Raw genomic sequence first — 27,966 nt, 5'->3', positions numbered from 1 at the left:
AGGGATTTGTTGTGACAACAGTGACCCAAAAAAAAAAAAAAAAGTCAGTCTCCAGAGCTGACAGGCCTTTTGTGAGCCTGTAAATAATGCACTGGCAGCTGGGAAACTGGGTGACATTTAATTTATTGACTTACTTTAGGTCCCTGGATTCCTGGAGGGCCCTGTGGGAAAGACAATGGTGCATTTGAAAAAAAAACAGAATTTATAAACCCATCCTAAAGTTTCCTTCCCAAACCATTTCTTGCTCAATTATGGTCTGACAATGGCTGGCCAAATATTTCTTTTTGAGACAGGTGGCAGTTTATTTGGTCCTCTGATATCAAATTAGGGGGAAGGAGAGCTGGAAAGGACCACTTAGTGTATCAAGGGACAAATAAAGCTCTGCAACATGAGTTTTGGGGAGCAAGAGCCCCCCTCAAAATTTTGCTGAAGCAAATGACAGCAAGCTTGGGCACGGCTGGGACACCTCAGAGGTTATGAAGGTGACCTGGAAAGCCACCTGGTTTTGACACATGGTCTCTCAAGGTGAATCTTGGACTCAGCAGACATCCTGGCCTTCCAGATGCCTTTGACAGCTCCTTTTGGAGCATTTTAGACACCAAATCCCTCAGATATCTGCATCAGAAGTGCTTCACATGTTCACCACCCTCATCCTCTCCCAGTGCAGCTGATGGCAAAGAACTTACTGACATGGGCAAAACTTAGGGAATACAGACACCATCATGGTGGGGAACAAATTTTCCCATCCCACAAGGCTTTATCTTTTCTCCATCCCAAGGAACAACTTGGCTATTTGCAAAATGAGCCACAAATGCTGATGCACTTTCCTAAAACAGGTGCTTTAATCTCTCCAAAGACAGAACACAGCACTGTAGCTCTTCCCTGACTTTTTTTCCCCAGATTCACAGCAGCCCACCATGGTTAAACAAAATAAACCACCCTTGTCCTTGACTAATCACATGCAATAACAAATCTGCAGCAATCACTTTCCAGAGTCCTACCATAGGGCCAGGTAATCCAGGGGGTCCAGGCTCAGGTATGATCTGTGGAAGGGAATTAAATGGCACGTTAACAAGGCTGGGCATAGAGACAAGGCAGTTCTCCAATGGAAACCTCACAAAACCCAGAATAATGTTTTAAAGCCCTCTGATTTAATGGCTTTAATCAAAGTATCTGCTAATCAAAGAGTTGCTTGTAGTATTTATAAATAAAAGAATCTTTACAAGCACACAAATAATCAAAGTAGGCTCTAAAGTAAGAGGCCTGACCAACACCAGTCAGTGTATTTCCCAGTCATAAAATGGATGTAGTGATGCCATTTTTTGTACAGACTGGAGAAAACCAGACTTTTTAATTAAAAAAAAAAGGAACAACAAACCCACAAAAGCCAACAACACAAAACGACCTCCCCCCCAAAAAACCCCCCACACACAACAAAGAAACAAACCCCCAAACCAACACCCTGAACAAAATTAGAACTTTCCTGTCATTATTAAAAAAAACCCCCCAAACTATCAAAACCTACCACTTCTTTTTTTATTAAGCAATAAGCATGAATAAGGAAAAAAGGATGCAGAAATCCCATACAACTGCGAGGAGCTTACTGTGTTTTGAGAACAAAACAATTATAACAGCAGCATCCGGTATCTCAACCATCGGTGCAAAATCTAAAGTAACTTCGTAGCTCAGTGTCCAAACTGCTCTTCCATAACAAATAAACCCCATGTAGACGCTCCTGAAAGTTCTTGTATTCAACAGTTGGGTTTTGCTGATGGATACAGGACTGGCAGGTCCAGCCTGCACCCCCCAACTTTGCCTGACCCCACATCGTGGAAGAGGTTTTATGTTGCCAAGATCTCACATGATTGTTCTGCAGACATGGTGAGCCGGTGTCTCCTTTTTCTCCTTTGTCTCCTTTTGGCCCTTCTGCTCCCTAAAAGGTAAAAATATACTGTTGATGTGGTGCATCTTCCAGCAAAGCAAAAACAAGAGAGAAAAATACATTTGTCCCCCTCTAAACTCCAGCCTTGGCTCAAGCAAAGCTCATGTTCATTCGCGGGGGGCTTTGAAGAAAGATCTTCTCCTCCTTGGTACCTTCTGAACGAGCTGTTATCATCATACTTAGAAATGCAAATTCAAAGCTCCTGCATTCACCAGCTTCCATGGCAACATAGTGTGGACAGGTCACTGCTTAAATCTGCCAACCTGGCCACGTTCTGAGCATTTGCAGAAGTGACATTAAAGAATCAAGCAGCAGATGGACAGGACGGAGAGGGACATACCGGTGGACCTGCTAAGCCCATTTCTCCTGTCTCTCCTTTCTGCCCCATGATCCCCGTGCTGCCCTGGTCACCCTTTGCTCCTTTGGGACCCTGCAAGTTGACAGAAAACAACGTGTTTAGGAGAAAAATGTAAAAAAAACCCCCACCCCACAACAGCCCCTTTTGCCTTTCCACATTTGCCTCCACATCGCAGCGTGAGCTCACAAGGACATGTTTTAACATTCAAACTCACGTAGGCCAATCTTGTGGGCACAGCAGAATTTGGCTGGGCCACAGCAGGGATTGCAGCCATTTAGGGTCAGGAAGTTTTATGAAAAAATTGGAGACAGCATCTGATGAACCACTTGTGAAAGGAGCCCCTTTAGCTCGGCAGACACGGCCGGGAGCAGCATCGGGATGGGGGCATCGATTCAAGGAGACAGAGCTGACATTACAAAGCAGAGCTTGCTCCTGGAAGACTGGATTTGCTCTTCACAGACACACAGTATTTGTGTGTCTTTTTTATTTGGCTCCTGCAAGGTCTCACTCGATCCAGCCCAGCTCACCTTTTCACCGTCCAGTCCAGGTGGGCCCGGCAAGCCCAGCTCTCCCTGAAGGGACACAAGGGAAGGGGAGCACGTGGTAAATTAAATCAGGAAATCATCTCAGGAAAGCATTTTGCAAGGAAATGGGTTATTCACATGCAACCATTGTGGTTATGGGTTTGCCACTGCCAGGCTCAGGACCAAGGAGGTGTCAGTGATGCACCAGCATTACTGGCTCATCCAAGTATGAGATCTTGGGCACTGAAATCCTGTCCCATCTCATTCTTCCAAGGGATGCTTTCCTGCAAATTACATTCTTCTTTTAAAGAAACTACAGCTGACTGCAGGGTACAGACTACTGCTTGTGAAGCAGGAGGGCAGTAAATGGCACACGGGGAGGGTGGGACTGAGGTGGCTCAGCACAGCCATTGGCATTGCCAGCCCCTCTCACAACTGCTTCTCCCATTTGATTCTGCTTCCTGCCACAGTGGTCTCAGAGGGACTGGGATTTCACCTGTCAGATGTGGGACTGATAGTGGATTCCTTTCTGGGACAGCATCCTCTGGAAGAGGCTGGAGACCAGAGACAGATCAACAAAACTTTGGGTTTTGTGTAAAAACCTCCTTTTTTCAGCCAGATCAATTCCTTTCAGCATTTCCTTTACCACACAGCCTCACATTCCTCCTCAGGCAGCATCACCATGGGTGACTCCACATGAAATGTTTCTTGGGAACATTGCATGGCAGGGGTTGGGCTTACCTTGGGACCTGGAGTGCCTTGGGGGCCTGGTGGCCCTGGGGGACCCGGTGGACCCTGAAACACAGCAAACAAAACAGGCTTGATCCTGACCAACATGAACATGGCACATGATCCTCGTGCTGTGGGGATGAGCCAGGAGCAGCTCCCAGCCACGATCTGCAATAGGCCCTCAGGTGAGTGGGGTTGCCCAAACACTGAGATGAGCTCCACTGACACAGAGACACCCAAGGTCCCTCTAGCACGGGGTTGTTCATGCAGAAGAAAACACAGTGGGAGTGAGCTGGGTGTGCAGGTGCAGCAGCACATGGGTTAAGAGGCAAAATGCCTCTAGCCAGAGGTGTGGCCCCAAATCTGGTGGTTTCTTTCTGCATTCTGCCTGCTCCAGCCAGCTGGCCTGGGGAGCAGCATCCTGCTGGAAACAGCGACAGCCAGGGAGGTGCAATTAAAGAGGGGAAGCGAAGGAGTTTGTGTGAGCACTAACAGCACACTTGAGGAAGCTGTTTTTCATGGGCACTGGTGGGTGCAGAGACCACAAACCACCTTGAGATGAACACATATTTTCCAACTTGCAAATTATTTCAAATGGCAAAAGTTGTGGTCTCACTGAGATGAAAACCAAACCAGTATCATATCCTCAAGCACCTTTTTCCATGGCTGCACGCTCAAATGCTGTTACATTTAGTCACACTAGAATCCTTTCCAAAGCCTTGCCCATGAGACAGGTCAGTGCACAAACACTGCAAGCAGCTAATAAGCAGGAAAAAGCAAAGTTAGTGAGGTTCAGTGATGTGCCCCTCAGCAACTTCTGCATGCAGAACATAGGAGAGGGTCTGGGCCCAGCAGATGAAGCCTCCAGACATTTGATGGAGCCTCTCCAACCACTGCACTCCACAAACTCCACTCCCAAAAGCTCAAAACCATGCAGACATCTGGCAAATGGAAATTACCAGCACTTTGTGTATCCCTGCAGCCTGTTATAAAACAATTGGGATGGTTCTCAATTGTCTGTAATTAAGTATTTACTCTATTCAGCCTATTCCATCCTAAGGAAAAGGGCAGGGCTCTGCTGAGTCAGGCAGGTCAGGGCTTGGGTGCTGTTCCCTTTCCTCCTGCACCCCCAGTGCTGCTTGAAGAGGGTGTACAGTGACAGTGACAGCAGCAGCTCCACACCACAGGAATCTCACCCTGCCGCTGGCAGTGCCTGAGCTGTGATGTGGCTGCTCACACTCACTGCATCAGGTGTTTATATGGCTGTGTCACATTGCTTCTACCTGCAGAATATTAACCCACATCCCACAGCCAGATCCCACAAGCTTGAGCTCACAGCCCCGAGTTCTGCCACTGGTTTTTACTGGTACATCCTAAATATCTTCAGCCCCCAGGTGTAATAAGCTCTTCCCTCCCAGCCAGCTCTGTGCCAAGGCAGAGATCTTGAGAAGGAGACACAGGACAGGAAGAAGACGTCACAACATCACCAGGGCAGAGCTTGGCAGACTTTCAGTCCTTTCCCATCAACTGCAGGACTCTGTATGGCCTTGGTGCAGGGCTCACCTTGAGTGCATCCAGGATCCGGCCGTCGTAGTCGATCACGACCGTGTCGCCCTGTTCCCCTTTCAGGCCAGGGGGGCCCTGCAACCAGGGATGAATCCTATTAAATTTTACAGCACTGAGAGGCAGGTGGGATGAAAGCAAAGACCTGACATGCAGTGTTTGGGGGTTATCACCTCACAAACCCCATGGATTTAACCAGTCCCTGGTCTGACAGCTGGAACTGCCATCCAACCAAACCTCAAAAGGGCATCAGTTGGTGTAAGGGAGAAGTGCATAGAAATCCTCACTTGATCACCCCTATTCCCAGCTTCCCTCTTGCAAAAAAAAAAAAAAAGGTTACAGGGTGGACTTGACAGATCTCCCAGAGCTGTCTCCTGTGGCAGCATTTGGTACCTGCATAATCATTTGTTTAAATATGCACCATCTCTATTTTCTCACACTTCAAACACACACTAAGCAGAAAGAGGTGGTGGGGAACAGCTCAGGTTGAGGTAAATACACAGCTCCAAACTGAAATCCTGAACATCCATACCCGGGGTCCAATGGAGCCAATTCCTCCCTTCTCACCGGATTCACCCTGAAAATCAAAATCACATTTTTGGTTCAAAGAGACCAAGGAAAATAGAGAATATTTATCCTGAAAATACTGTACCCACCCATAAGGATATGCTTTAGATTAAGCGTGACACCAAGAAGGGACTGCTTCTCCCAGCAAAAAATAGATTCCACTTGAAAGCAATTATATTTTGCCACAAATAATGTTGGTGTGGGTTGGCTGACAGTGAGAGAAGGTCTCACTGCAGAGGGAGTGGAGTGGCCCACTGAGGGCTGAGCCCCCAGTATTGGTGATGTGCCACTTTCCAGCTCCAAGCATGCCAAGCTTTGTGCTGGTTCCACATGGCTCTCTTTGCTTTAGGCTGAGTTTTGCATGTGGAAAGTTTCAGCCAAGATGTTTAAACCATTTTCAAGGGTGAGTTTAAGGAAAAGGGCTGTGCCAAATTGTTCTTTTTTTTTTTTCCCCTCCTCATTTTATTTCCCTTTCCCTCCCATTTTCTTTTTCTTTCTTCCTTTTTTCTATATTTTTTTTTTGAAAATTATGGAGTTTCAAAAAGCCATAGTACTCCCACAGCAGTGACCTGAAATTCACTTCAGGATTCAAAAAAATGTCCCATTTGCCATACCAGTGTAAATCCCTTTGCTGACTAAATTAAAGCCCTCCAAAAAGTAAAAAATGGTAAAAATTCGTAGAAACCCCCCCTAAATTCAAGAGATACCAGGGGGAACAACGGTTACTATGGATCTAGGAAAAAAAAAATCACTAAGAATCACCAGAGCCCACTTTCTTCATCACATGCCACAGCCGTCAATCACATCAGATCAAAATGGGATCAGAGTTTTACCTCTCTTGAGGAAAAAAGCTATCCAATGGAAAACATTCCAGGAGACAATTTAAAAACTCTTCTGCTGATCTCTGCTTGAACCCAGCTTGAAGTCACCAGGAAAAGGTAAAATATTCATAACATGCTCCTGTTTTGTGTCAGTTTGGGTTTATTTACCTTGGGTCCTGGGAAGCCATCGGTGCCATTCTCTCCCTTGGGACCCACACTTCCTTTTTCTCCCTGAAAACAAGGCAATTTAGGTAAATGCTACACAGGGAGGATGAAGAACAGAGTTCTTCAGGTTACCCTTTTCTTCCTTTATCTTCATTTTACTACACGAGTGAGTAAAGCTCTGCTTTTGGCCATAAAACACATCACGTTGTCTGGGTGCAAATGGGCAGTTTTTGAGATAAAAATGAAGCTTAACAGTTTGTCTCTGGGTGGTGTGTTCAATCATAAAGCTGGCCCCAGAACCGCAGTGTGGAATCACAGAATGGTTGGGATTGGAAAGGGATCTTGAAGATCATCTCATTCCAAACCCCTGTCATGGGCAGGAACACCTTCTGCTAGATCAGGTGTCCGAGTCCCCGTCCAACCTGGCCTGGAATAATTTCAGAGATGGGGCAGCCACAACCTCTCTGGGCAACCTGTGCCAGGGCCTCACCACCCTCAAAGTTTCTTATCTTCTTCCATGTCAGGGGAGAAATGTGCTTCACAACCTGCCCCAACTGTGATGTGGTGCCAAGAAAACAGACAGCAAAAGATGCTTCCAAACACATGCACCAGATGGACACAGAGCAGAACATACCTTAGGGCCCACAAGTCCTGGTTCCCCAGGGATCCCATCATCACCCTGGTGAAATAAAATGTAAAGAGTGAAATACACAGACCCTGTACACATTTATTAGGATCCAGCACATCATTTGACCCAGCTGGTCATTGCATAGACCTGGAAAACTCTCAGGTTTGCAGGAGTCCAGGGGAGAGCTGCAGCAAGGAGCCCAGGAGGCTCCAGCGTGGTCCCCTGCTCCCACTCATCCCTGCCTCTGCCTCCCCTGCTCCTGGGAAGGTGGATGGGCATCTCCCAAGAATTTGCTTACAGTAGGTCCTGGGAAAGGTGCTCTCCCACCTTCAATAGAAACTAGATATTTAATCCCTTTAAGGATTTTTTTGTCCCTATAAGCTGCCACCCATCCCCATGGACTTCATCACAGGTCACCAACACCAGCTGCCAGGAGGGGTTTTTCTTGTTCTGCTTGTCATGCTTCATTGTTCTCCTGGAGTAAAACCACTTCACAGGTGCTGGAGAGATTAACTTTACAGGCCAGTTAAGAATTTTTTTTTAAGCCAAATTCTGACCTGAAAAACGCCCACGGCCACCTCTGTTTTGGTGCAGGGCAGTAAGAGGGGAAGGCTGGGCCCTGTCAGTGCTTTGGCTTCAGTTAAAGGCACTGATTTATCCACTACTTGATGGCACCATGACAAGAAAAAGTGGAGAGCTTGGACATGTGAATCTCTCACAATCTTCAGTGCCAGACCTAAGCAGCCTGTCCCTAAGAGTGGGCATTTCCCACGGGACTGCAGTGTTGCACACAGGGATGCCCATCCCAGGAGTTTCAAACTCCAGGCACATCTCTGTTCAGCCTAAATTATTGGAGACAAAGGGCTCAAGACCTACTGCTTTGCTTGGCATTTGCTGTTTTATTCTTTGCCTAGTGGGCAGATGTGATTGCAGCTTCTGGCTTGCCCACGGAAATGAAAGCCAGGCTGCAGGAACAGCCATACCTGAAATTTAGGATCACTTGGGTGAGAAACCCCAGGAAACACAAGGAAAGGGTTGGACATTCATGACCATAGCTTTTCCATCAGTCTTTGACAATGATTTTCCTAGTCAAGCACAGAGCAAAGTAAAGAAAAAACAGAATAATTAAAAAAAAATCAAAAAGAGAAAAACACCATTTTACCTTTTTCCCTTGGACTCCAGGCTCACCCTTCAACAGCAATGTCAACACAAGAGAAAGAAGTTAAGGGACATAACAGAAAATAAGACCAATTTTATGGATAATTAGAATTAGTTGTAAAATTAAAATACTTGGCTTGTGTTGATAATCTTTATCCCCCCCCCCCCCAAAGGCACATTCCCACAGCACAGCAGATTCCAGCCCTCCTGTGGCTCCCTCCACCCCCGTTTCCAGGTTTGAACATGGGCAGTGGTTGTGATATTGAGGAAGTGACACATTCAGACATTTACACTCCCAGTCAATGGCTAATCCAATACCTTGGAATTTTATAGCTGGTATATACAGATGAGTGCAAAATGCTTATTTTCATCTCCACCTCCCTTATGCAGCATAATTTCAAGAATTCATGTGTAAAACAAGACAGATTATCACCCACCTTTGGTCCTGGAGGCCCTCTGGCACCCTGTTGGATACAGGAGTGATTTACTTGTTTGACAACAGAGTATAACAGGATAAAAACATTTCCAAGAGTACTTTAATTCCATGGAAAAAAAAATGACACAAGTGCCAACTTCTCATCTTCCCTTATAAATTACACTGTTGAAATTCTCTGTGTTGCCAAGTAAATAATATTCTTTTATGGCTCCTGTATTTTATGTATAATAAGCACCTTTTTGTCCAAACTGAACCTTAGGGAATTGGGAGTACAACGCCAGGTGGCTTCAGAGGGGCAGAAACCAGGATACAGGAGCACCACATCCCTCCAGAAGAGCCAAGGGGACGAAACAACTGGCCTCTTTTCTCCCCAGGGCACAGGTACCCGTGGACAAACATCCATTTTAGGGCAATCTAAATTTCACATGGCTTTCTTTTGGTCTCCATAAGCAACAACATTTGGCTGCAGTGAGGTGAAGGGTGATGTAAAGCAAGGGGTGAGGAGGACACACACACACAGGTGCTTCTGGGCAATACTGACCATGAGTCCTTCCTCTCCTGGCTCGCCTTTGAAACCCTGCGAAAATGAGAAGAAAAACGTTGGAATTATTACCTGTTACAGCCTCCAAAATGTTCAGCAATAATTAAGAACGTTCCACTGCATTATCCCTTAGCCTGTTTTTCTATTGAATAAGTTGCCAGCGGTCTGCAGGTTTGCAGCAGGTCACCCTAAGGCTGTGGGTTGGGGAGGAGATCTCTGGGGTCTCTGAGTTACAACACCTGCAAATACTTGCCCAGGTCCAGCTCTTTGCTCCAAAACTTAAGACAGACGATCCCTCCTCCTACTCCCTTGCCCCAGAGCTTGGCTCCACGGGCAGCCATGGGAGCCCAGCAGTGGCTCAAGCTGGGGAGCAGTGGTTGGGGTGGCAGCACTGGGGAAGGGACACCCTTCACCCTCCTCTCCCTCGGGGGGGTGGGAACTGCCCGGCGTGAGCTCGCTGCGCATCTCCCGTCCTTACAGGGGAGCCTGGAGGTCCTCTTGGGCCATCCTTTCCCGTGTCACCAGGAGGCCCCCGGGCACCTGGGGGTCCTGGCGGACCGGGGGGGCCCGTGGCTCCATCTCGACCTTGGTCACCCTGGAAGAAGTTCACACAGACACGGTGAGATGAAACGGTGTCGGCAAGCGGTGGCTGCAGGGTGCCCACAACACATGCACTGCATCCCTGGGCCACCAGCACCCTGGCCTCTGCTGTCCCAGGGGACTTTATTTACAGCTTCCAGTTGGGAAGGCTGAAAGTGAGCTTATGGCCAATTTATGCCCTTTGGGTCTGATTCCTTAACCAGGATTGTGCTCAAAGCCTTCCAACGAGCTTTTACCTCATTAAGCCCTTAGCAAGTGACTGTCTGAGTGGAAACTACCAATTCAACAGCACCCAGAAATAACTCAGACCCACAACATGCTGGCCTGGAGCATGCACACACTGCCACAGCTTAGTGCACCACACCAGAAAACCCACACAAAAAAAGGAGCAGAGCTTAGTGTCATCCTTTAAACACAGCCAAGGCCATATATTATCATCCAGAGTCACTCACAACCCTGCATTGCTTGGGTGCAGAGGAAAAGCAGCAGCAGTATCTCTGTGTGGCTGTGAAGTTTTGGTGGGAGCATCCTGAGGGGCTCCGTGCCCGGGTATCTCAGCCCAGCCCCAAGGCCAGGCCCATCCATGTGGCTGGACAATGGAAAGCCTCATGGAAAGGCAGCCTCATAAATCTTTTAGCAACATCTGGAAGAGTCACCACCGAGGCAGTAAGAGGGCTGTATTTAATATGTGGTTCACCCTCAAATCAGGGACAAGTGTGGGATTTTTCAGAAGTCCTTAAGTGACTTAGCAGCACAAATCCCATGGCCTTTCAACAGGATCTGGTCTCCTAAATCACTTGCACAGTTTTTTAAAAAACCCTATTGCAAATACTGAGCACTGCAACCAATTATGTCAAGTCAAGTCTCCCACTGAATTTCTCCTAATTAAAACGTCACATTTAAAGTATCAAGGATTTAGCTTACTCTAGTTTTAGTGTGTTTTATTTTACAATACCAACACTGTTCATATCAACATTTATAGGACTTTGCTGCTTGATTCCCAAATCTCACAAAGAAGCAAATGCTAAAACCCATTAGTTTTATGTCTCTCTACTTTGACAAACACCTGCCCTAAACTCCGATGGGGTTTCACTCAAACACACCCCCCACTGGGCATCTCTAAACATGGTAGTGGCAATTTAAAATAGCAATAGTGCACTGCAAGTCAAAAAGAAGAAACAGAAGCAGCTCAAAGAATCACAACAAACCAGCAGATTTGGTGTCTACCTTGAGCACTCGCCGACTAAAGACAAGCTGATCATTAGCCAGAAATCCGTGATTGAGGTGGGGGAAAACCATCTAGCCAGGGAAAGTGGGAGGCAGAAGAAGAAAGAGCAACAGTTTAAGGTGAAAGCACAGCAGAAGAGTGAGTTTTAAAGGCTACATCAATATATAACAATTTGTCTTTGATAATTAATTGATGCATGAGAAAGAAATAGTCTTCGTAGCCAGCAGTGGTGGTTTTGAGGTTCTGGATACACTGGACCTTGGTAAGCAGGACACAGATTGAGGGAAACAAGTATTTTTTCATGAATTTACTGCACAATAGGACATCCAAAGCAGCTGGGACAAGAATTCCCCTACTGCAGAATAAAGAGCATTATTCCAGTAAACTCCACAGGGGATATATCCCAGCATTTCCCTGAGACCAAATATTATATTTTTTTTTCAGAGGCTAAAATGAATACTGATGTATTCCCCAGCCTGCAAATTGCAGATAAATCTCTCAGATTTATGTGATGCAAAAACAATGTATTTAGACCATGTCAGTAGTCATTGCTATTGTCTTTTAGCCTTTCCCCTCATCATCTAGGAGAAACAGTAAGACACTTCCTTTCTCAGGGCACCACGTGCAACTCCCTTTCCTCCACCCACCCATCCCTGCACACATCCATAGGAAAGTCAAAGGGGTGGGGTGAAACCACAAGAAGCCCTGTGAGAACACCCAGCACATCCTCCACAAGGATTTTTGGAGGTTTCTAAGGAACAAACCTCTTTTTCAAATTACCAAGGAGCTTTTAAGCCTTAGACACCAACAACAGATAACCCCAAACCTCAATTTTGTGTAAATAGTGCCAGGGTAAGGCCACCTCCTCCCCAGGCTTAGCCACAGGCAGGCACAGGAACACTGAGCTCAGATGTTTTATCACCATCTTCTCAAAAAGAGAGGGGAAAGTAAAGTCAGATGGAAAAAACTAACCAACCTGAGAAAATAAACCTCTCTCAATGATTTTTTTTCAAACTACAGAGAGAGGCTTCAGCTCAGCACTCACTTAAATCCAGCCATTTCTAGGAAGAACATCACTGAAATCCCAACAAATTGAAATTAATGGGGACACAGACCCCTTGCACTTGGCCAGGCCCTCCAGATACTACAGAAATCACCAAAAAGACTCTACTGAGAGCACAGGGTTTTGTGGTAGACACAAAAGACAGTTTTATGGCTTACTGTGTTCATAAAGATACACAAGGGCAGAAAGTGGGATTTTCATAAAAGCCCACAGAGCAAGGCAGAGACTGAATTTTTTTCTTTGCCCCTCAGACTGGTGAGCACCATCCAAGGAAGGACATTCCAAGCCCAGCCCTAACTGTTTTAGTGTGAAATAACAATTTGTGTTTCCTCCGAGGCCAAACACCCCATATCCCACCAAATCCAGCCAGTGCACGTTTAATTTTAAACAGTTCCTGTTACTGACAGGCCCATGAAAGGTGAACATCTCTGAGAGACATTAAATACAGACACACCATCCCTGGTTCAAGAAATGCCCAGGCCACAGATAACCAGGATCCAGGAGAGGGGTTAATTGTGATGGAGTTACATGTTCCTGTTCCACACTTCCCAAAGCACCCAGTTGCAAGGCACTGGGCTAACTGACCGTTGGGTCTGACCCCATGGAGCAATGGAATGTCAGAGCACTCAAACCCTGAGCACTGGTAGTTTCCAGCTTTAGACAACTCCATTCAGCCACTTCAACATAATGCTCCAAAGTAAGCAAACAATAAAATAAAAGCATCCAGAGGTGTCTGTTGACTGTCACAGTGAGCTCTGCAGGACACTTCCTATGCTCAGGGTTTTATCTGCAATTTGAGCTTGGCAGGCACTTACAATTTTGCAGAAAGTAAGAGAGAAAAAGCTCCTTTTGTGGAGCAGAGCTGGTTCAGTCACACCAGCGTTCAGCCCCCCAGCAGCTCAGGGTGCAGGTGGTGCTGGTGCCATCTCCATCAGCACTGGCCATCGAGCAGGCCCGTGCCACGTGGGCCACTGCAGGCAGAGCGTTTCCCTCACCAGCTGCAGCTCATTTTCCCCCCCTCGGGAGCAGTCCCGGTGCTGCTGCCACAGGCGCTGCGCACCCGCCAGCCCAGATGTGCAGAGATTCATCAACCCCATCGTTTGTCTGAACATCTGAGCTGTCAGTAAGAACAAGATCACCCAGCTAAGGTCATAAATCCAGAGCAGTCATCCCGGTGCCGGCTCAGGGAGCGAGTCTGGCTTATAAAACCAGTCCTTTTGGGAGGTGCAGCAAAATACTTGATGTTGAGTGAGAAGTACAGGCACAAATACCAGGGTACAGCCTTGGCAGCATCCTGTCTTGACTGCCTCCATCCTCCCCAGAGCAGAGGGGATCTGTTACTGGTTTCTCCCTGTAAATACACCTCCATGCATTCTGGCAGTGTATTTAGGTACCTTTATTCCCCATCCTGACCTGTGAGGCTGCACAGCATCCTCCCTCATGCTGTTTACACGAACGAGCATTCAGTGATTAAGACAACCCAATGTGATCTTCCTCAGCTTTCCAAAATCACTCTCCAACATCCGCCACCAGGCACACTCAAACATGTAATAATCTCTATTTTTGTCCATGCTGCTGGCAGGTGTTTATTACAGACAGAAGGAGAAGCAGTGCAGACACTGCTAACATATTCAGTAGCTAATCCCCAATTGCCATCACCTCACTCCCATTGCAGACAGTCCCTCCAAAGTTGCCCCAACCATTGTTCTCTTCTAATCTGTCATTCCTAATGATGATATTTTAATGTTCACTGACACAGTCTATCCCCACTCCACCACCCATAGACATGAACATTTACGAGGGAGAGGGCACTGGACATAGTCCTATAACTATAATTTATCCTCTCATTGATGCGATGACTTGCAGTGACACATCTTTCAAAATCAGCTAAACAAAGCCACCACTGAAACTGGAGGAAGAAGATAGATTAAATTCAGAAAAAAAAATAATCTGGGGCAGATGGTATTAAGAAGTTTTGCATCCAATTCACAACCCTGAGGGTCTGGAGAGATAAAGGAAGCTATTTTCAAAGACAGGCACCTGTTTTTATATCTACTTGTGCCTGGCTCTGTCAGGCTTGTTTCTCCCTCTTTCCTCCCAAATCGTTTTTGAGCCTTTTTCTTACTCTTGTGCAAAAAGACATAAATAAATCTACAACTAAAGCAAAATCTGGACAAATGCAGATCAGGACAAACAAACAAAAACCTAAGCACTTTTTTCTTGGTAAATTAAAACATAGGACAAGTGTTACCTCGGAAGTTGTCACCTGCCCCACAATTCCAGATACAGCCTGTCCTGGAGCATCTCCCACAGCAGCATCTCCTCAGCCATCAGCCTCAGCCCCAGCAAAGGAGTGAAAACTCACACTCCTGTGCTGCTGAATCACCTCTTAAAGCCTTTTCTGAGTATGTGGGTGGGCACTTAGACAAAGCGGAAACCTTAAGCTGAGCCCCTCCTTAGCCACGCAGGGCATAAATCTATCAGAGAAATTTGAGGGGCTCTCAGACCCCAAGGGTGACATTTCCCAACACACCCAAGGCATTTGGGAGCCACTTCAGAAAATGACACCAACTTCCAAAAGTGACTTCACAAGGGAGAAAAATAAAGATGTCTCTGATGCATCTCTGCCTGACATTAACCACTGAGGTCCTGGTTGTGTTTCCAGCAATGGTGTCTAACCCTACCAGCCAACTTTTTACAGTTACTTTAAACCGTTTGTTTCCAAAGGCAGTCTGGATATCACCTGTGTGCCACCACTCTCCCAGGTGGGAGCTCAGCAAGAGAGGAGGAACATTCCATCCTGCACAACACTGTGCCTGACCTCTCCTTGGGGCACCAGGCCCTACCACCATGCAGTGGTGCTCTAATGCCAACAGATAAGGAGCTGAGCTTCAAGAGAAACTCCCTCTGACACTGGAAGAGGAAACAGGGATAAGAAAGTTCAGTAGAAGTGAAACCCTTCACGAGGAACCCAAGGATCTTCAAGTCTTTTTTCCTCATGGCCAAAGTGAGGAAAACCACCACCACAAAAGAGCTCCAAAGGCAAAATTAAGCGTTTCCAGAATTGTTACCATACCTCAGTTTGCAGCAAAGCTGCACAAAGCCTTGTTTTGTGCAGTGACTAAACCCAACCAGATTTTGGAATAAATTAACATGCCGTGTCACTACTCACCCTTGGGCCAACGTCCCCTGCTTCACCCTGCACATCAGGCAAAACAGCAAGGTCAGCTCAGAGTTCAAATGTCAACCCCCAAGGACCAAGCACAGGGTCAGCTGGATGTGGGTACAGCACACAAGGGAAGTGGCAAGAGTGTTCTATTGCTTAATGTATTCAAAACCAGGGAGGAGAAGGGCTCGAGACAACACAATAGGGAAGGGTTCTGCCCTGGCAGGCGATGAAACAGATAATAAATTAGAAATAGCAGATTGTTCCCAACTCTAAGGCTCCCCTAGCAACTGCTTATGTCCTACACATGTGAGAATTATCTTCACTTTCAGTACAGTAATGACTTCCTTTGGCCACTCTCATTTCAGGGGAGGATGTCATGCAAACACGGAGCGATGGAGCCCAGAGCTCCCGGAGGAGCCATGAGAGATTTATGCCAATCTTGTGACCCTTAAGGGCTTACCAGAAACCCTATAGTGTGGGTGAGCTTTAAGACCACACTTATTCCTCCTAGTTTTTTGCAAATTCTTCCTGCCCTCCCTCCCCCTTCCTGGGGCTTTTCCAAGAGCAACCTGAGAAACCACTGTCACAGCTCCACATCCCAACAAAACCCAGCGTCATGCTGGCATACTGGGGCAACATGAACTGAGAGAATTACAGCAGCAGGAGGATATACACCAGCTTCCCCAAAAGCCACGTGTTAATGCAGCCTTTACCTTTTCTCCTTTTGGTCCTGGAGGTCCCTGGAAACACACAAAAAGGATCCAAGTCAAGGAACATCAGAATCATCAGCGCACGTGACACCAAACACAAGGAGATTGCATTCATCAATTCACAATTCATCAATTCATCAATAGAGCCATATTCTCTATTATTTTAAGGCATACATGCTATTCTTTTAAGTTACACACTGCTTGACACAAGCAGAATGCTACCAAAAGAGCACCCATGAGGTTCTGTCTGCTCCTGCCAGGAGAGAGGATGGAGAAGGACCAGGGCAGGGCAGGCAGCGTGACAGCCACTCGCAAACTCGTGACTCCAAATAGATGAAAAAGATATCTTGAGGTATTAAATCACTTCTAGAGAAAACACATGCTCAGCATATCATTACAACAATTATACATCTGTTTGAAATAAACAGGGAGGACGGGCTGCTTTCTTTGGCCTATTTGCTGAAGGCATCATTCATCTTCCCTCTGAGCAGCTGCCTGTAAGACAGGCAGGCAAAGACACTGCAGCCCCAGAGAGAACCCAAGAGCAACACTGTGATGTGCCTGCTCTACATCCTCCTTCCAGCACAGAAAAATACCAAATCTCAGGGTTCAGACCAATTCAAGGAGTTTGCTGAAGCAAGACCCAGTGGGATGCAGTGGGGGAAGGTCAGCAGAGAGGTTGGCAGTGGCAGATCTGCATCCCCATGCATCCCTCCCACTGTTAATTGCTTTCTAAGCAAGCCTGCTGGCATGGAAGAGATCATGAACAGTCTGCTTTGACTCTGGCTGTTTGATAAATTTGCTTTTTCATTGAGGTTTTCCCTGCCTCTCTCTCAGGGTCTCACTCCTGCCCGGTAGTGTCACCCTGGGTGCAGGACTGTGACTGTGCTGCTGGGGTCTGACTGTGCTCCCATCACGGGGTTTTGCTGATTCAAAGCCGAGCCCTGAGCACCACAGTGTGAGCTGGCCTTCCTTTTTGTTTCATTTCTAATGCTTTATCTCTAGATTTTATTTACATTTGTCGTCTTCAGGGGTAGGACAAAAACCAACAACAGCAATATACAGCTTTAACAGCACATCTCCTACCTAGCTGGAAATAAGTGTCTGGAGTAAATTTTCAATTGCAAAGACTGAATGACTTCTGCCCACATTGAAATCCCAGCTGGTTTAGGACCATAACTATAAAAGATTTCAGATTGTGCCCTCTAGGAAAGGTAGTGCAAGAGAATGGGGTTTGGACACAAAACATGGAGCTGTGACCTCCTGTAGGAACCATCCAGCAGAAGGAGTTGGAGTTGGCCAGAGTTCAGCTAGCACGAAAGTAAAAAAGTCTGGGTTTCTGTAAAATAAGTAAGAAAAGAGTGGAGCACCTGAATATCCAAAGGGCTTCCAACAAAAAATGAAGTCAAGAAAACAGCTCATAAAATGAAGTCCAGCTGTTCCAAAAAGTATTGCATGGACACTGTGCACTCTTCAAGTAGTTCCAACCTCAGCTCCTTTGGAGTGAAATAGAACCCACTTTGGGATCAATTATTTTTATGGTATCACTTTGTAGTGCCAGGAGCACACAACCAAGATTACTGACTTTGCTTCTTTGAATATGCTACTGGAGATTATTTCCCAAATTTGGCCTGACTGCCCATCTGCAGTCTCTGCTCACTGAGCTGGCACAGGAGGGGAAGAAGCAGCTGAGATGAGCTGACAGGTAAAAAAAAGGTCACCTCTAGCTGTGCTGGCCAGCCCTGGCTCAGAATTCAAACCTGCATGTGTTACAGACCATGGGCTATTTCCCAAATACAATTTTCTCCCTTAAACTGTTATATATGTAGTAATAAATGAGCAGTAGTTGACATTCTGCATATTTATTGCAGAGCAGCACAAGCAAAGACATGCTATATTTGGCACCTGGTGCTACTTACTGGTTTGCCATCCAAACCAAGAGGCCCCTGGAAAAGGAAGGAAAAGACAGTATTATTAAAATAAATAAATAAATGATCAATTTACAAACACAACAATATCAGGCATGCTCTGAAAGAGTCTCTACTTACGTACAGCACAACCTTTGGCTATGATTCTATGGTATACCTAATCCTTCATCCATGCAATCCAGCAGGAAGGTTTCAGGGAAGCACAGTAAGAGGCATCAAACAATTTGCAGATTATGAAGGAGCGTGAAAGGAAGCGACAGGATTAGTGACAGGGATGAGGTGACAGTGCCCTGGCACAACACTCGGGACTCCCTGAGGCTTGTAAAGTCAAAAGGAGCAGCAGTAAAACACCCCTGATTTGGGCAAACTGAGCAGATCCACGAGTGATTCACATCAACCTCAGACCTGAACCGTTTGTTTTTGCCAAAGGACTTGCTGAATCTCTACCAATTTACCCAAGATGTGACTTTACTCAGTAAAGTCTCACTGATGGAAAGAGGTTTCTTGCTGTGGAGAAAGGGAAGGTGCATCTGCCCCATGGGCTGACAGCTCTGTGCTTTGCTCGTCTGCAGTGACACAAAGCTGGAAGTGCACTTGTAACTGCAAGACCAAGCACTTGGTTACCCCAGTTCTTCCCCAGGTCTCCCCTTCCTAGGGCTGCTGCCTGGTAAATTAACATGAAAAACAGTTATTTCCCTGCCATCTCTGGCATTTATGCCCTTAATTAATGTGAAGCCACTGACTATGTTGGGCCATAGGAAACTTTGGTTTTGAGAAGGGATGTCTGTGGGGAGGAAGCATAGGCACTCTAAGGCCAAAGCTGCCCCTGCCCTCAGCTGCAGCTGGTACACAGGCACTTGGGGATGAAGAAATGCCCTCAAGTTATGGTAAATCCCAGAACTGAATTCCCACCAAACCACAAACTTAACACCTTTCCTTATTTAAGGCCAAAGAAGGCTCAGCCCTGCAAACTGTCCCTGAAGAGACACAGCACGACGGTTGCGAGTCAGCAAAGCCCTCGGTCAAAGCTTTCACACCCAGATTTCCAACATGTGCTCCCGTGCTTCCCTGGGCAAGGATCCACCCTGGAGGGATCAGTGTCCCTGTGGCAAAGCCTGACCCAACAGCACAGCCCGGCTCTGGTGAGCTCAAACCCAACCCAGCCTTGTTCTTGTCCCCTACCTATGGCAAATCCAAGGGCTGTGCTTGCACATCCTCCTTCCAACACGCTGGGCTGAAACATCTCCCACAATACAGCCCTGTCAACTGGGGGGGTCTACCAAAGCAAACATAGTTTGGACTGTGGTACAAAGCAAGGCTAAAGCACCAAAGGTCTCTGTATTTCTTAGGGAACTGATTAGGGTGACTCATTTTTAGTTAAACTTCTATCTGTGACGGGGAAATTAGGCAAAAGAAACAAAGGTGTGTAAGAGCAGGCCAATGGCTGCACTAAAAAGAGCATCCTTCCAGCTCACAGCCATTAACAAGGAATAAATCAGTCTGTAATGGCTATGGAATAGGAAGCCCTGGGGGACACAGCTCTGTTAGGAAAGAGGTAACTCCAAGTGGCTGAACCCTGGGCAGGGCATCAGTACCTTGCTCATAAGGGCTGGGAGACCTGTATGAGAGAAGTTCACTTGAAAATAAACGGGCATTTCTTTACACACATGAGATTTCTGAAGTTATCAAACACAGTTTACATTCACCACGTGATGTGTATTATTTCTCTTAAGGAGTTACCAGTGCAAAACTGCCAAGTAGCAGTAATGAAAAATATAAATAAAGCAGTTGTGTGTGTCAGCAAGCAAAGGCTTGCAGGTCACAACAACGAAACTACTACTTCTTCCCCAACACCTCCTCTCTACTTTATCTAACCTCAGTTGCTTGGATTATAACATCTGGGAAAGGCATCAGGTCCGTGGAGCTTCTTTTCTGAGACTCTGATTGTTTGAGGTGATTCACCTGCAACTCCCTGTCCTTCAGAGGGCAAGACATGGGACCTGAGCAGAGAACTGGCTGCACATTCAACTTCTCAGAGGAGTAGAAGTCCCAGATTTTATTTATTTCTAATATACAATACCAATTCATCAGCTTTTAGCTATTCTTGTATCAGTCCACAAAAGGACATCCAGAAGGAAAAACAATGGCCTATTCAGAGGATGTTTGTTTAAGGGAAAGTATTTAATGCTTGAGAGAAACAATATCCATCAGAGTTTCAAAGGGGCTCCTGGCCAGCCATGGCACTGAATGGACAAGACTAACACAGACTTTTAAATATCTTGTTAGTCTGGGCTGGGGATTTAATTGTCTCTGCTCTACCTGCCCAGCCAAATGTCTTTGTGAGCAAGGCAGGGCTCCTGAGAGGAGCCAGGGGATTGCATGAATAGAGCAGGAGAAAGCATCTGAAATAAAGGCTGACTTGACTACCTGTAAATCTCAGGAGTACCTATGTGTTGAGATCATTATTGTCTTTTATTTGAACCCTCCTCCATGTCATTTTAATTAAAGATTAAGCAATCTTTCATTTATTTAATAAACAAGGAACAGGAAAACAACAAGTAACTCCATATTCCCCCACTCAAAAACCAAAAATCACTTTCACTTAAACAACCAGCACAAAGTCTATGAAAAAGGTGAGTTTTTTGGACACCCCAAGTAAGGGAAAGCTTCACTGTGGCTTTCTGCTGTGCTTTTTGCCCTGGGGCAAATTTCACTCATCCTTCACCCACTCTTGATCACGGGTCTTTAAATCACACACACAGTGATCACACTTCACATAATTCAGTGCTCACTACGTTGAGAGGGGATGAATTTTCTGCCCAGCACAAACCTGATGCTTTAAGACAAGGCAGAGGAAAAAATTCAACCAGTTTCCTCCAAAACACAATCCTGACCAAACCCATCAGTGCACTGGCCAAGTGGGACAAAATACATTGATCCTGGGTGCTTTGAGGAAGATGACACTGATGGGTTAGCAGGGAGAGCTGGTGACATGGGGCAGGGGAGGGTGACAGTTGCAATCACACACTGTGGTTTGACCCCTCACAGAGAGTTATGTAGGAATGTGGTGTTCCTGTGGGAATAAGGATCCAATGGTGATCCAATGGTGCATCCCCCTCTGCCATCACCTGGGTGAGGACATTATTTATATAATGATAAATATTTTATGGTATACACTAATGATATATTATTTAATGACATCTTAATAACGTATAGTTACATCATGATGCTGAGAATGCAGACAGCTCTCAGCTGGAGCTTGAGCAGAGCTTGTTACTATATCATGTACTCTCCATGCATGCCTTGGTTTGGCCACACAATATTTCAACTTCAGAGTAAGGGGCTACATTTAGATATGTTTGAGAACAAATTCGAATATTTTTCTTCATTTTGTTTCACAGTAGAAACTCAGAATTCTTGAGGTACAGCGCCAAAATGCCACCTCTCTTTGCAAAAATGAGATTCACCCATTGCTGAGATCAGCAGAAGGCTTGAGGACAGCTTTGAGTTCCCCAAAAAAGGACAATGGGGAGCTTGCAAGCTCTGATTCATGTGCAAAAGCTCTTCCAATAAATAATAAGCATTTCCCACGTTTATCACTCACCTCTGGCTCAGAGCAAGCCAAGGTGCCAGCCTGGCTACCTGGCCCTCTGCCTTCCTCCTCCAGTGCCCTTCCTGCTGCTGGCAGGGAGGTACTTGCTTTAACAATGTCACAGGAATTTTAAAGGGAGGGAAATATCTAGTGAAAACAAAGCCAGAAATTATTAAGAGGACAATCCTTCTGAGTTTGGAAATCTTCTCTCATGGTTATTTTTAATGTTTCCTGTTCTGCTAAAAATTAGCAGAGGGGTCGGAAGGAACCCTGCAGTCAAATTTTAACAAACTCAAAGGGCTGCCTTTCAATCTCTGTCTCTGTGGTTTCACAAAGGGATAAAATCTCACATTTTAAGGAGGAGGAAAGTGTCAGAACAAAAGAGCACGACGATATTTTAGTATCCCTGGGAAGGGCCCTGGGGTCATTAGGCAGTATGGTCTGCAGCAGAGCCAGGGAACAGGGACCATCCCTTCCTATAGGCCACGCTGTAAATCCTCGGGGCAGGACAGTGTCTGCTGGCAGTGCGGTTCCTTGGCACATTTTTGTGTGAGAAGAAAGCTCTGGCAAAAGCTGTGGCCAAGCCTGCCCTGCCAGACCCGTCACAAGGAAAGTGCAGGAAGGCAGCCAGGTTGCTGTGGCTGCTCCCAGCTTCCCAGCTGAAGGGAAAGGGGAGAAAAGGCACCGAGAAATGAAGAATGAGCTGCGAGTCCTCTAAAGAGCAGCTGAGATTCACTGGCACTAACTGGGAATAAGCTGAGTACAAGAGACATGCTCTGGGATGTCACCTCATCCCCAGTTGCTGCTACCACCTCCTCCCTCTCTGAAGCCTTCAGGTGCAGAAGGACCTTATAAAATTAACCCTTATAAAATAACACATTTCTACTCCATGCAATGCCACCTCTGCTACAGTAAACATTTGACCTTCTAAATGCATTTAAGTTATCGCATTTAAATATATTAAACATTTTTATAATTTACTATTTATCATTATTATTATTAATCATAAATAAATTTACTACTGTTGTACAGACCTGTGAAGGGTATGGAATTGGTCATATAAGGAATTATCCCACACACACACTGTGTGAGCCTGGGCAAGTCCTTGGTGGGAGGTTCCTCCTGACTCAGCCTTGACCTCTTGGTCACTGGTGTGAGACCCCAAAATCATGTCAGTCTGCAGCACAACACAGCAATGGAAACATTCCTACCAGGAGCTGTCACATTTAAGCATTAAGATAACTTATATCATGATAGCTTCATGTTTAACTTTATATAGCACAGATGGCCTCACCAGAGTGGGATGGGATTGCTGCACAGGGGAACAGCCATGCACCTAAAAATAATATTTTTTCAGCATGAACAACATTATTAAAAATACTTTGCTAATAATTTCCTCTGTTTCTTTGTTTGAAAAAAGATATTTCAGTATTTTCAAGCACAAATTCCCTTTTGCTCCATGACTACATGCAAACCGGAAAACCACTTTTTCATTACTAAGTGATAGTTTCAGCATTGTTTTGGGGGAAAAAAAACCCAATCAAAAAACCAAACAGCTTCTGCAATTTTCTTCCAAGCACTAAACAACAATGTTGATGGGACATGATTATTTTTTAATGTTTGCAAGACTAATTGTTTTCATTTGGAAATAATTTACACATGCAGGCCGCATCCTGCCTGGCCTCAGAGCCAGGTTCTCCTTATTCAGCTAAAAAACACTATTTCTTTTCACAAGGAAGGGCAATTATGGGATTCCCAAAATCCTTTTCCTTGCAAACCACAGCTCTACATGTAACATCCAACTCCAGCCTTGGGGGAGATCCTAAAAGGGCTGCTCTGGGCAGTGGGATGAGCTGAGTCCCCCCTGCCCACAGAGTCCTCCAGCTGCAGCAGCTCTCACCCCCTCTCCCAAATTTCTTTCCAAAAAGACCACCTGAGCACACCCCATGCATTGCCCACAGGATCTGGAGGGGCTCAGCATCACCAAAGCCTCAAAATCTCCTCTGAAAGAATTCTCCAGAGGGAATCACGTCCCACAGCTCAGGCTGCCAGCAATAAATCCACCAACAGAGGCATCAGGTAAACTATGCAGAGGAGCCTGATAAGAGCCAAGTGTGTGTTTACAAGGCAACCAAAAAAAAAAACAACCAACTCACAAATCTGTGCTCTCTTCCAAAAAAAAAAGATCTGTCCTCAGACTCCTGGGAGGCCTCTGCCCATTCTTTGATGGAAACGGAGCAGAAAGGAGCAGTAATTTGCTAAAAACTTCACCCATAACGCAAACCAGACTTTGGGGCTCTGCAAGGGAGCTGGGCTGGTCCCTGCTGGGCATCCAGGGGCTGTGAGAGCCCATCTCCCTTCCACAGGGCACGGATGCTTCCAGCATTTCTGAAATCCTTGGGAAACAAACAAACAAACAAACAAAAAACCCCAGAGAAAACAAACCCAAGCCCATTCCCAAGAATGCTTTTTGGGCCCTGTCCTCTGTTCAGCCCCTGCTTTGCATCTCCAAGCGTGGCCTCACCAGAGCACTTCAGTTCCCAGCTGTCTTCCAGACATGTCAACCACGTTCATCAGGGTTTCAAGTGGAGATAAGGGACCTTTTCCCCTGCAGGAGCTGCCTCTTCCTTAACCACAAGATGTGCCTTCTTCCATCTGTGCACAGAGCTCCCTCCTTGTTTTGCTGGATGTCTTCTCAAAGACGCTCAAGAAAATCGTCTGGAATCAAATCTAACACTGACTGGTGCAGAGGGGTGGAAAACAAACACTGGGCTGGAGCTGCACGGGGCACTGCTCGGTTTTTTGAGGAATGTCACTTGGAAATGGCAAAACAGAGCCAGTTTGTTCACTCCTCCTGACATGAACTGCAGTGATTCTCAGGCAGATGTGCCAGCTCACCTTATCTGCTGCCGAGCACCGGTTCAGAGGCACGAGCTCACTTGTCTGTGCATCGCATTGCACCAGTTTTCTTCCAAAACAACGGAGTGCTTTCATGGAAGAAAGAGTCCCCTGACTTCCCCCAGGTTTCTGAGGCTTAAATCAGTTCCATGTGCCCTGTGCAACTGCTTGCTTCAAGATCTGATGTCCAGTGGGGCTTTGGATTTATTTTTTTTTAATGTCCAACTACAAGAGGAGATGGCCTCTGTGGTGGGAACGCAATTTTTAAGTCAGTAAGCAATGGTTTTGGAAGAATATTGGCATTTCAAACAAACACTTCAGCAACTTACTGACTTTATGTTCTTTCCTCAGCAGCGTCAGTCCTGGCTGACAGCTGCTGTTTGGATTACCTCTCTTTGGTGGCTAATGAGCAGACTTCCAAGTTTTCCTCAGTGTCTCTCAGTCTACACACCAAGCCTCGGTACCACACAGCTGTGCCCAAATCTACTGGAGAGAGAGATGTAGATCCACCAGCTGTACTCACAATCAAAGCAGGGAACCAGAGGAAAAGCAGCAAAAGAAGCCAGAAACCAAATCCCTGCCCTGCCTGGGTGATTTAGGTAGTAAAGTTCTCCTTGCTGTTGCTGTCAGCACCTTCACCAGGCCCTCTCCTCTCTTCTCCTGATCCAGAACCACTGGAATAACAGAGGATAAAAAACATGCATCTGCAATTCCTCTACTGGGTGGGATATAAGACAACTTTTTATTATCCCTGTGGAAGAATTAGCTCAAAATCAGAAGGAAAATAAAGTGCTGCCACGAAGAGCTGGTCTTCACAAAAAATCATTGTTGTTTCCACATCAGAGAGCCAGTAAATGGATGTAGCAGGAAAACACTGTGGATCTGCTTTCCCTGTTTAAAGAGGGCTTTCCCTCTGGGCAAATAATTATGTGAATTGGCCACAAAACTGATATTAAAATAAAATGAAAAAGACTGGAACTACAAAGTTTGCCTTATAAAATGAATGTTTGTAACTTCTGTCTTTTGGACTCTTACTGGGAGAGGTATGTGTGCAAATGACTTCACACACAGGACATGCTCCTTGAAGTCTGAATATTTGTGAGTAAAGATACTCCTGAGAACAAACACACAACTGAACCCTAAATTACAATTATTACTTGATTAACCTGGCTAAGAAAACTAAATACCTTAGCAACAGAAACCGTCATCACACGACATAGTATTTGAAAATATCCAAGTCTAGTGATGCACGACCAGCCAAAACACCCATGTGATGTACAGGCAATCCCTCCGTGTGCATGAGCTACCACCCAAGGTCTGGAAAGCATCTGCCCACTGCAAAAAAAAAAAACAACAGGAAAAGTTTGAGATCCACACATGCCGTGAGATCTGACCACACAGCATGGTCTCCCCTATCTCACATGGGATTTCTGGCAGCCCTCCTGAAGAGTTAAAACACTGCCTGATGCTCTGGTGTGGGCACAGAGCAATGCAGGACTCCTACAAGACACTCTCCCAGGCTGCACCCTGAGCACACCCAAGCAGGACTTGGAGATAATTGCACAGATGGAGGCAACACATGGAGTCATCAGGCAGTTCAATTCTAAGTTACTTCTACAGTTCACTCGTAAAAGTAGTTTATTTTTAATGTCACATCTGGTTTTCTGTTGATGCCATTTCCAAAGTGCCTGGCTGAGCTTTGGAGCTTTCTGGTAAACTCTGAGGAACCACAATGGCACAGAGGAACTGCCCCCAGGAACAGGCTCAGGCACGTGTTCCTCATTTCCCACACCTCATCCTGTCTGCATTCATAATACATTTATGGGTCACACACAAAAAGCTTGCACAGACTTTCCCCAGCTTAGTTGTCTACACTAACTGAAATCCTTAACTGCTGAACGGGAAAAAACCTCAAACTCCACTGATTTTGGCCAAGGTCTAGAGCTGTGACCAAAGTCCCTGTTCCAGTGCTCCACTGTGCTGGGTTCTTGCAAGTCAGGGAACCATCTTTCCTTCTACATGTGCTCCGTCAACCCTCTCACAGACATCAGCATAGAAAAACACATTTGGCTTCAATTTATGTCTCGAAAATTAATTAAAACCAGAGTTTTACCATCCTTACCAGTTCATTTCTGGCTTATACATTACAGCTGACTTCAGTGGATAACTGGATTTTCAACACTGCAGCCAAAGGAATATATTAGCTCACTGTCCAAGGCTCCTAAAAGAAAAGTTTCTGGAGATGCTGACCTGCATAGCTCCAACGGCTCCTTAGCATGAGCTGGACTACAAATACATGAACACAGCCTGTCCAAGAGTATTTCCATTCCAACTGAGCAATTATTCCTCAAAAGGAGTGCCAGCCTTGAGCAATGCCTGTGCTGTGATTCCCTTTCACCATAAATCCATTAGCTGATTATATTGCAGTAGTTACCTGTGACTAGAAAAGGATGCAATTACTCATAGAACCATAAAATGGTTTGGGTAGGAAGGGACCTTAAAGATCCTCTCGTTCCAACTCCCCTACTGAGGGCAGAGACACCTTCTACTAGCCCAGGTTGCTCCAAGCCCTGTCCAACCTGGCTTTGGACACTTCCAGGGATGGGGCAGCCACAGCTTCTCTGGGCAACCTGTGCCAGGGCCTCCCCACCCTCACAATAAAGAATTTCTTTCTAACATCCAATCTAACCCTGCCCTCTGTCAGTGTGAAATCATTCCCCCTTGTCCTGCCACCACAGGCCCTTGTAAGAAGTTCTTCTGCCTCTTTCTTGTTGGGTCCCTTCAGGTACTGCAAGGCTGCAATTAGGACGTCCTGAAAACTTCTCTTTTCCAGGCTGAAGAATTCCAATTCTCTTAGCCTTTCCTGATAGGAGAGGGTTCTATCCCTCCAATTATCTTGGTGGTCTCCTCTGGACTCACTCCAACAGGCTGATGTCCTTTCTGTGCTGGGGACCCCAGAGCTGGATACTCAATATTCCATTATTTTGAGTAACAAGCTGCATTACTTCTGAACAGGCAGAATGTGAAGCCTTTTGTCCCTGCCTTCCCATAAAGTTCCCAGTACTGCAAGAGATGGGCAGGATGATGCCTGGGTTCTTCCAGGATTAAGAAAATTCAGAAGGCAAACATTATACACTGGAGGAATATAATAACACACTGCCCAACTAAAAATAAATCCTACTATTCTAAGGAAAATGCATAAAATAGGAGACAACTCTGTTTTGTATCATGCTTTTTTCCTATAAAGCCTCTTCCCTGCTCTGCTTTTTATTAATGAAGACATGCACATGAAGTAATTCCCCTCATTAATCAACTTCATTCTTTTGGTTTCTTCCTACTTCAAGTG

At 45.9% G+C, this 27,966-nt stretch overlaps 1 protein-coding gene across 1 annotated transcript in view; it reads right to left on the bottom strand.

Moving 5' to 3' along the window:
• Window positions 1–27,966, bottom strand: part of COL23A1 (collagen type XXIII alpha 1 chain) — a 173,237-nt gene that overhangs the window by 6,966 nt on the left and 138,305 nt on the right. The window contains exons 5-20 of the mRNA XM_027643211.1: window positions 18,122–18,148; window positions 16,206–16,232; window positions 15,496–15,522; window positions 9,433–9,468; window positions 8,893–8,919; window positions 8,460–8,486; window positions 7,304–7,348; window positions 6,673–6,735; window positions 5,649–5,693; window positions 5,117–5,194; window positions 3,566–3,619; window positions 2,828–2,872; window positions 2,283–2,372; window positions 1,862–1,933; window positions 1,002–1,043; window positions 135–161 (exon numbers count right to left, since the gene is read on the bottom strand). Coding sequence (XP_027499012.1) covers window positions 135–161; window positions 1,002–1,043; window positions 1,862–1,933; window positions 2,283–2,372; window positions 2,828–2,872; window positions 3,566–3,619; window positions 5,117–5,194; window positions 5,649–5,693; window positions 6,673–6,735; window positions 7,304–7,348; window positions 8,460–8,486; window positions 8,893–8,919; window positions 9,433–9,468; window positions 15,496–15,522; window positions 16,206–16,232; window positions 18,122–18,148 — 732 coding nt within the window. The remainder of the gene's footprint in view (window positions 1–134; window positions 162–1,001; window positions 1,044–1,861; window positions 1,934–2,282; window positions 2,373–2,827; window positions 2,873–3,565; window positions 3,620–5,116; window positions 5,195–5,648; window positions 5,694–6,672; window positions 6,736–7,303; window positions 7,349–8,459; window positions 8,487–8,892; window positions 8,920–9,432; window positions 9,469–15,495; window positions 15,523–16,205; window positions 16,233–18,121; window positions 18,149–27,966) is intronic.

This window comes from Corapipo altera, unplaced genomic scaffold, assembly GCF_003945725.1.
Source record: "Corapipo altera isolate COAL_440 unplaced genomic scaffold, ASM394572v1 75, whole genome shotgun sequence".
NCBI classification, from domain to species: Eukaryota; Metazoa; Chordata; class Aves; order Passeriformes; family Pipridae; genus Corapipo; species Corapipo altera.
The sequence above is the reverse complement of the archived record's forward strand: the minus strand, read 5'-3'. Positions and strand labels throughout refer to the sequence as shown.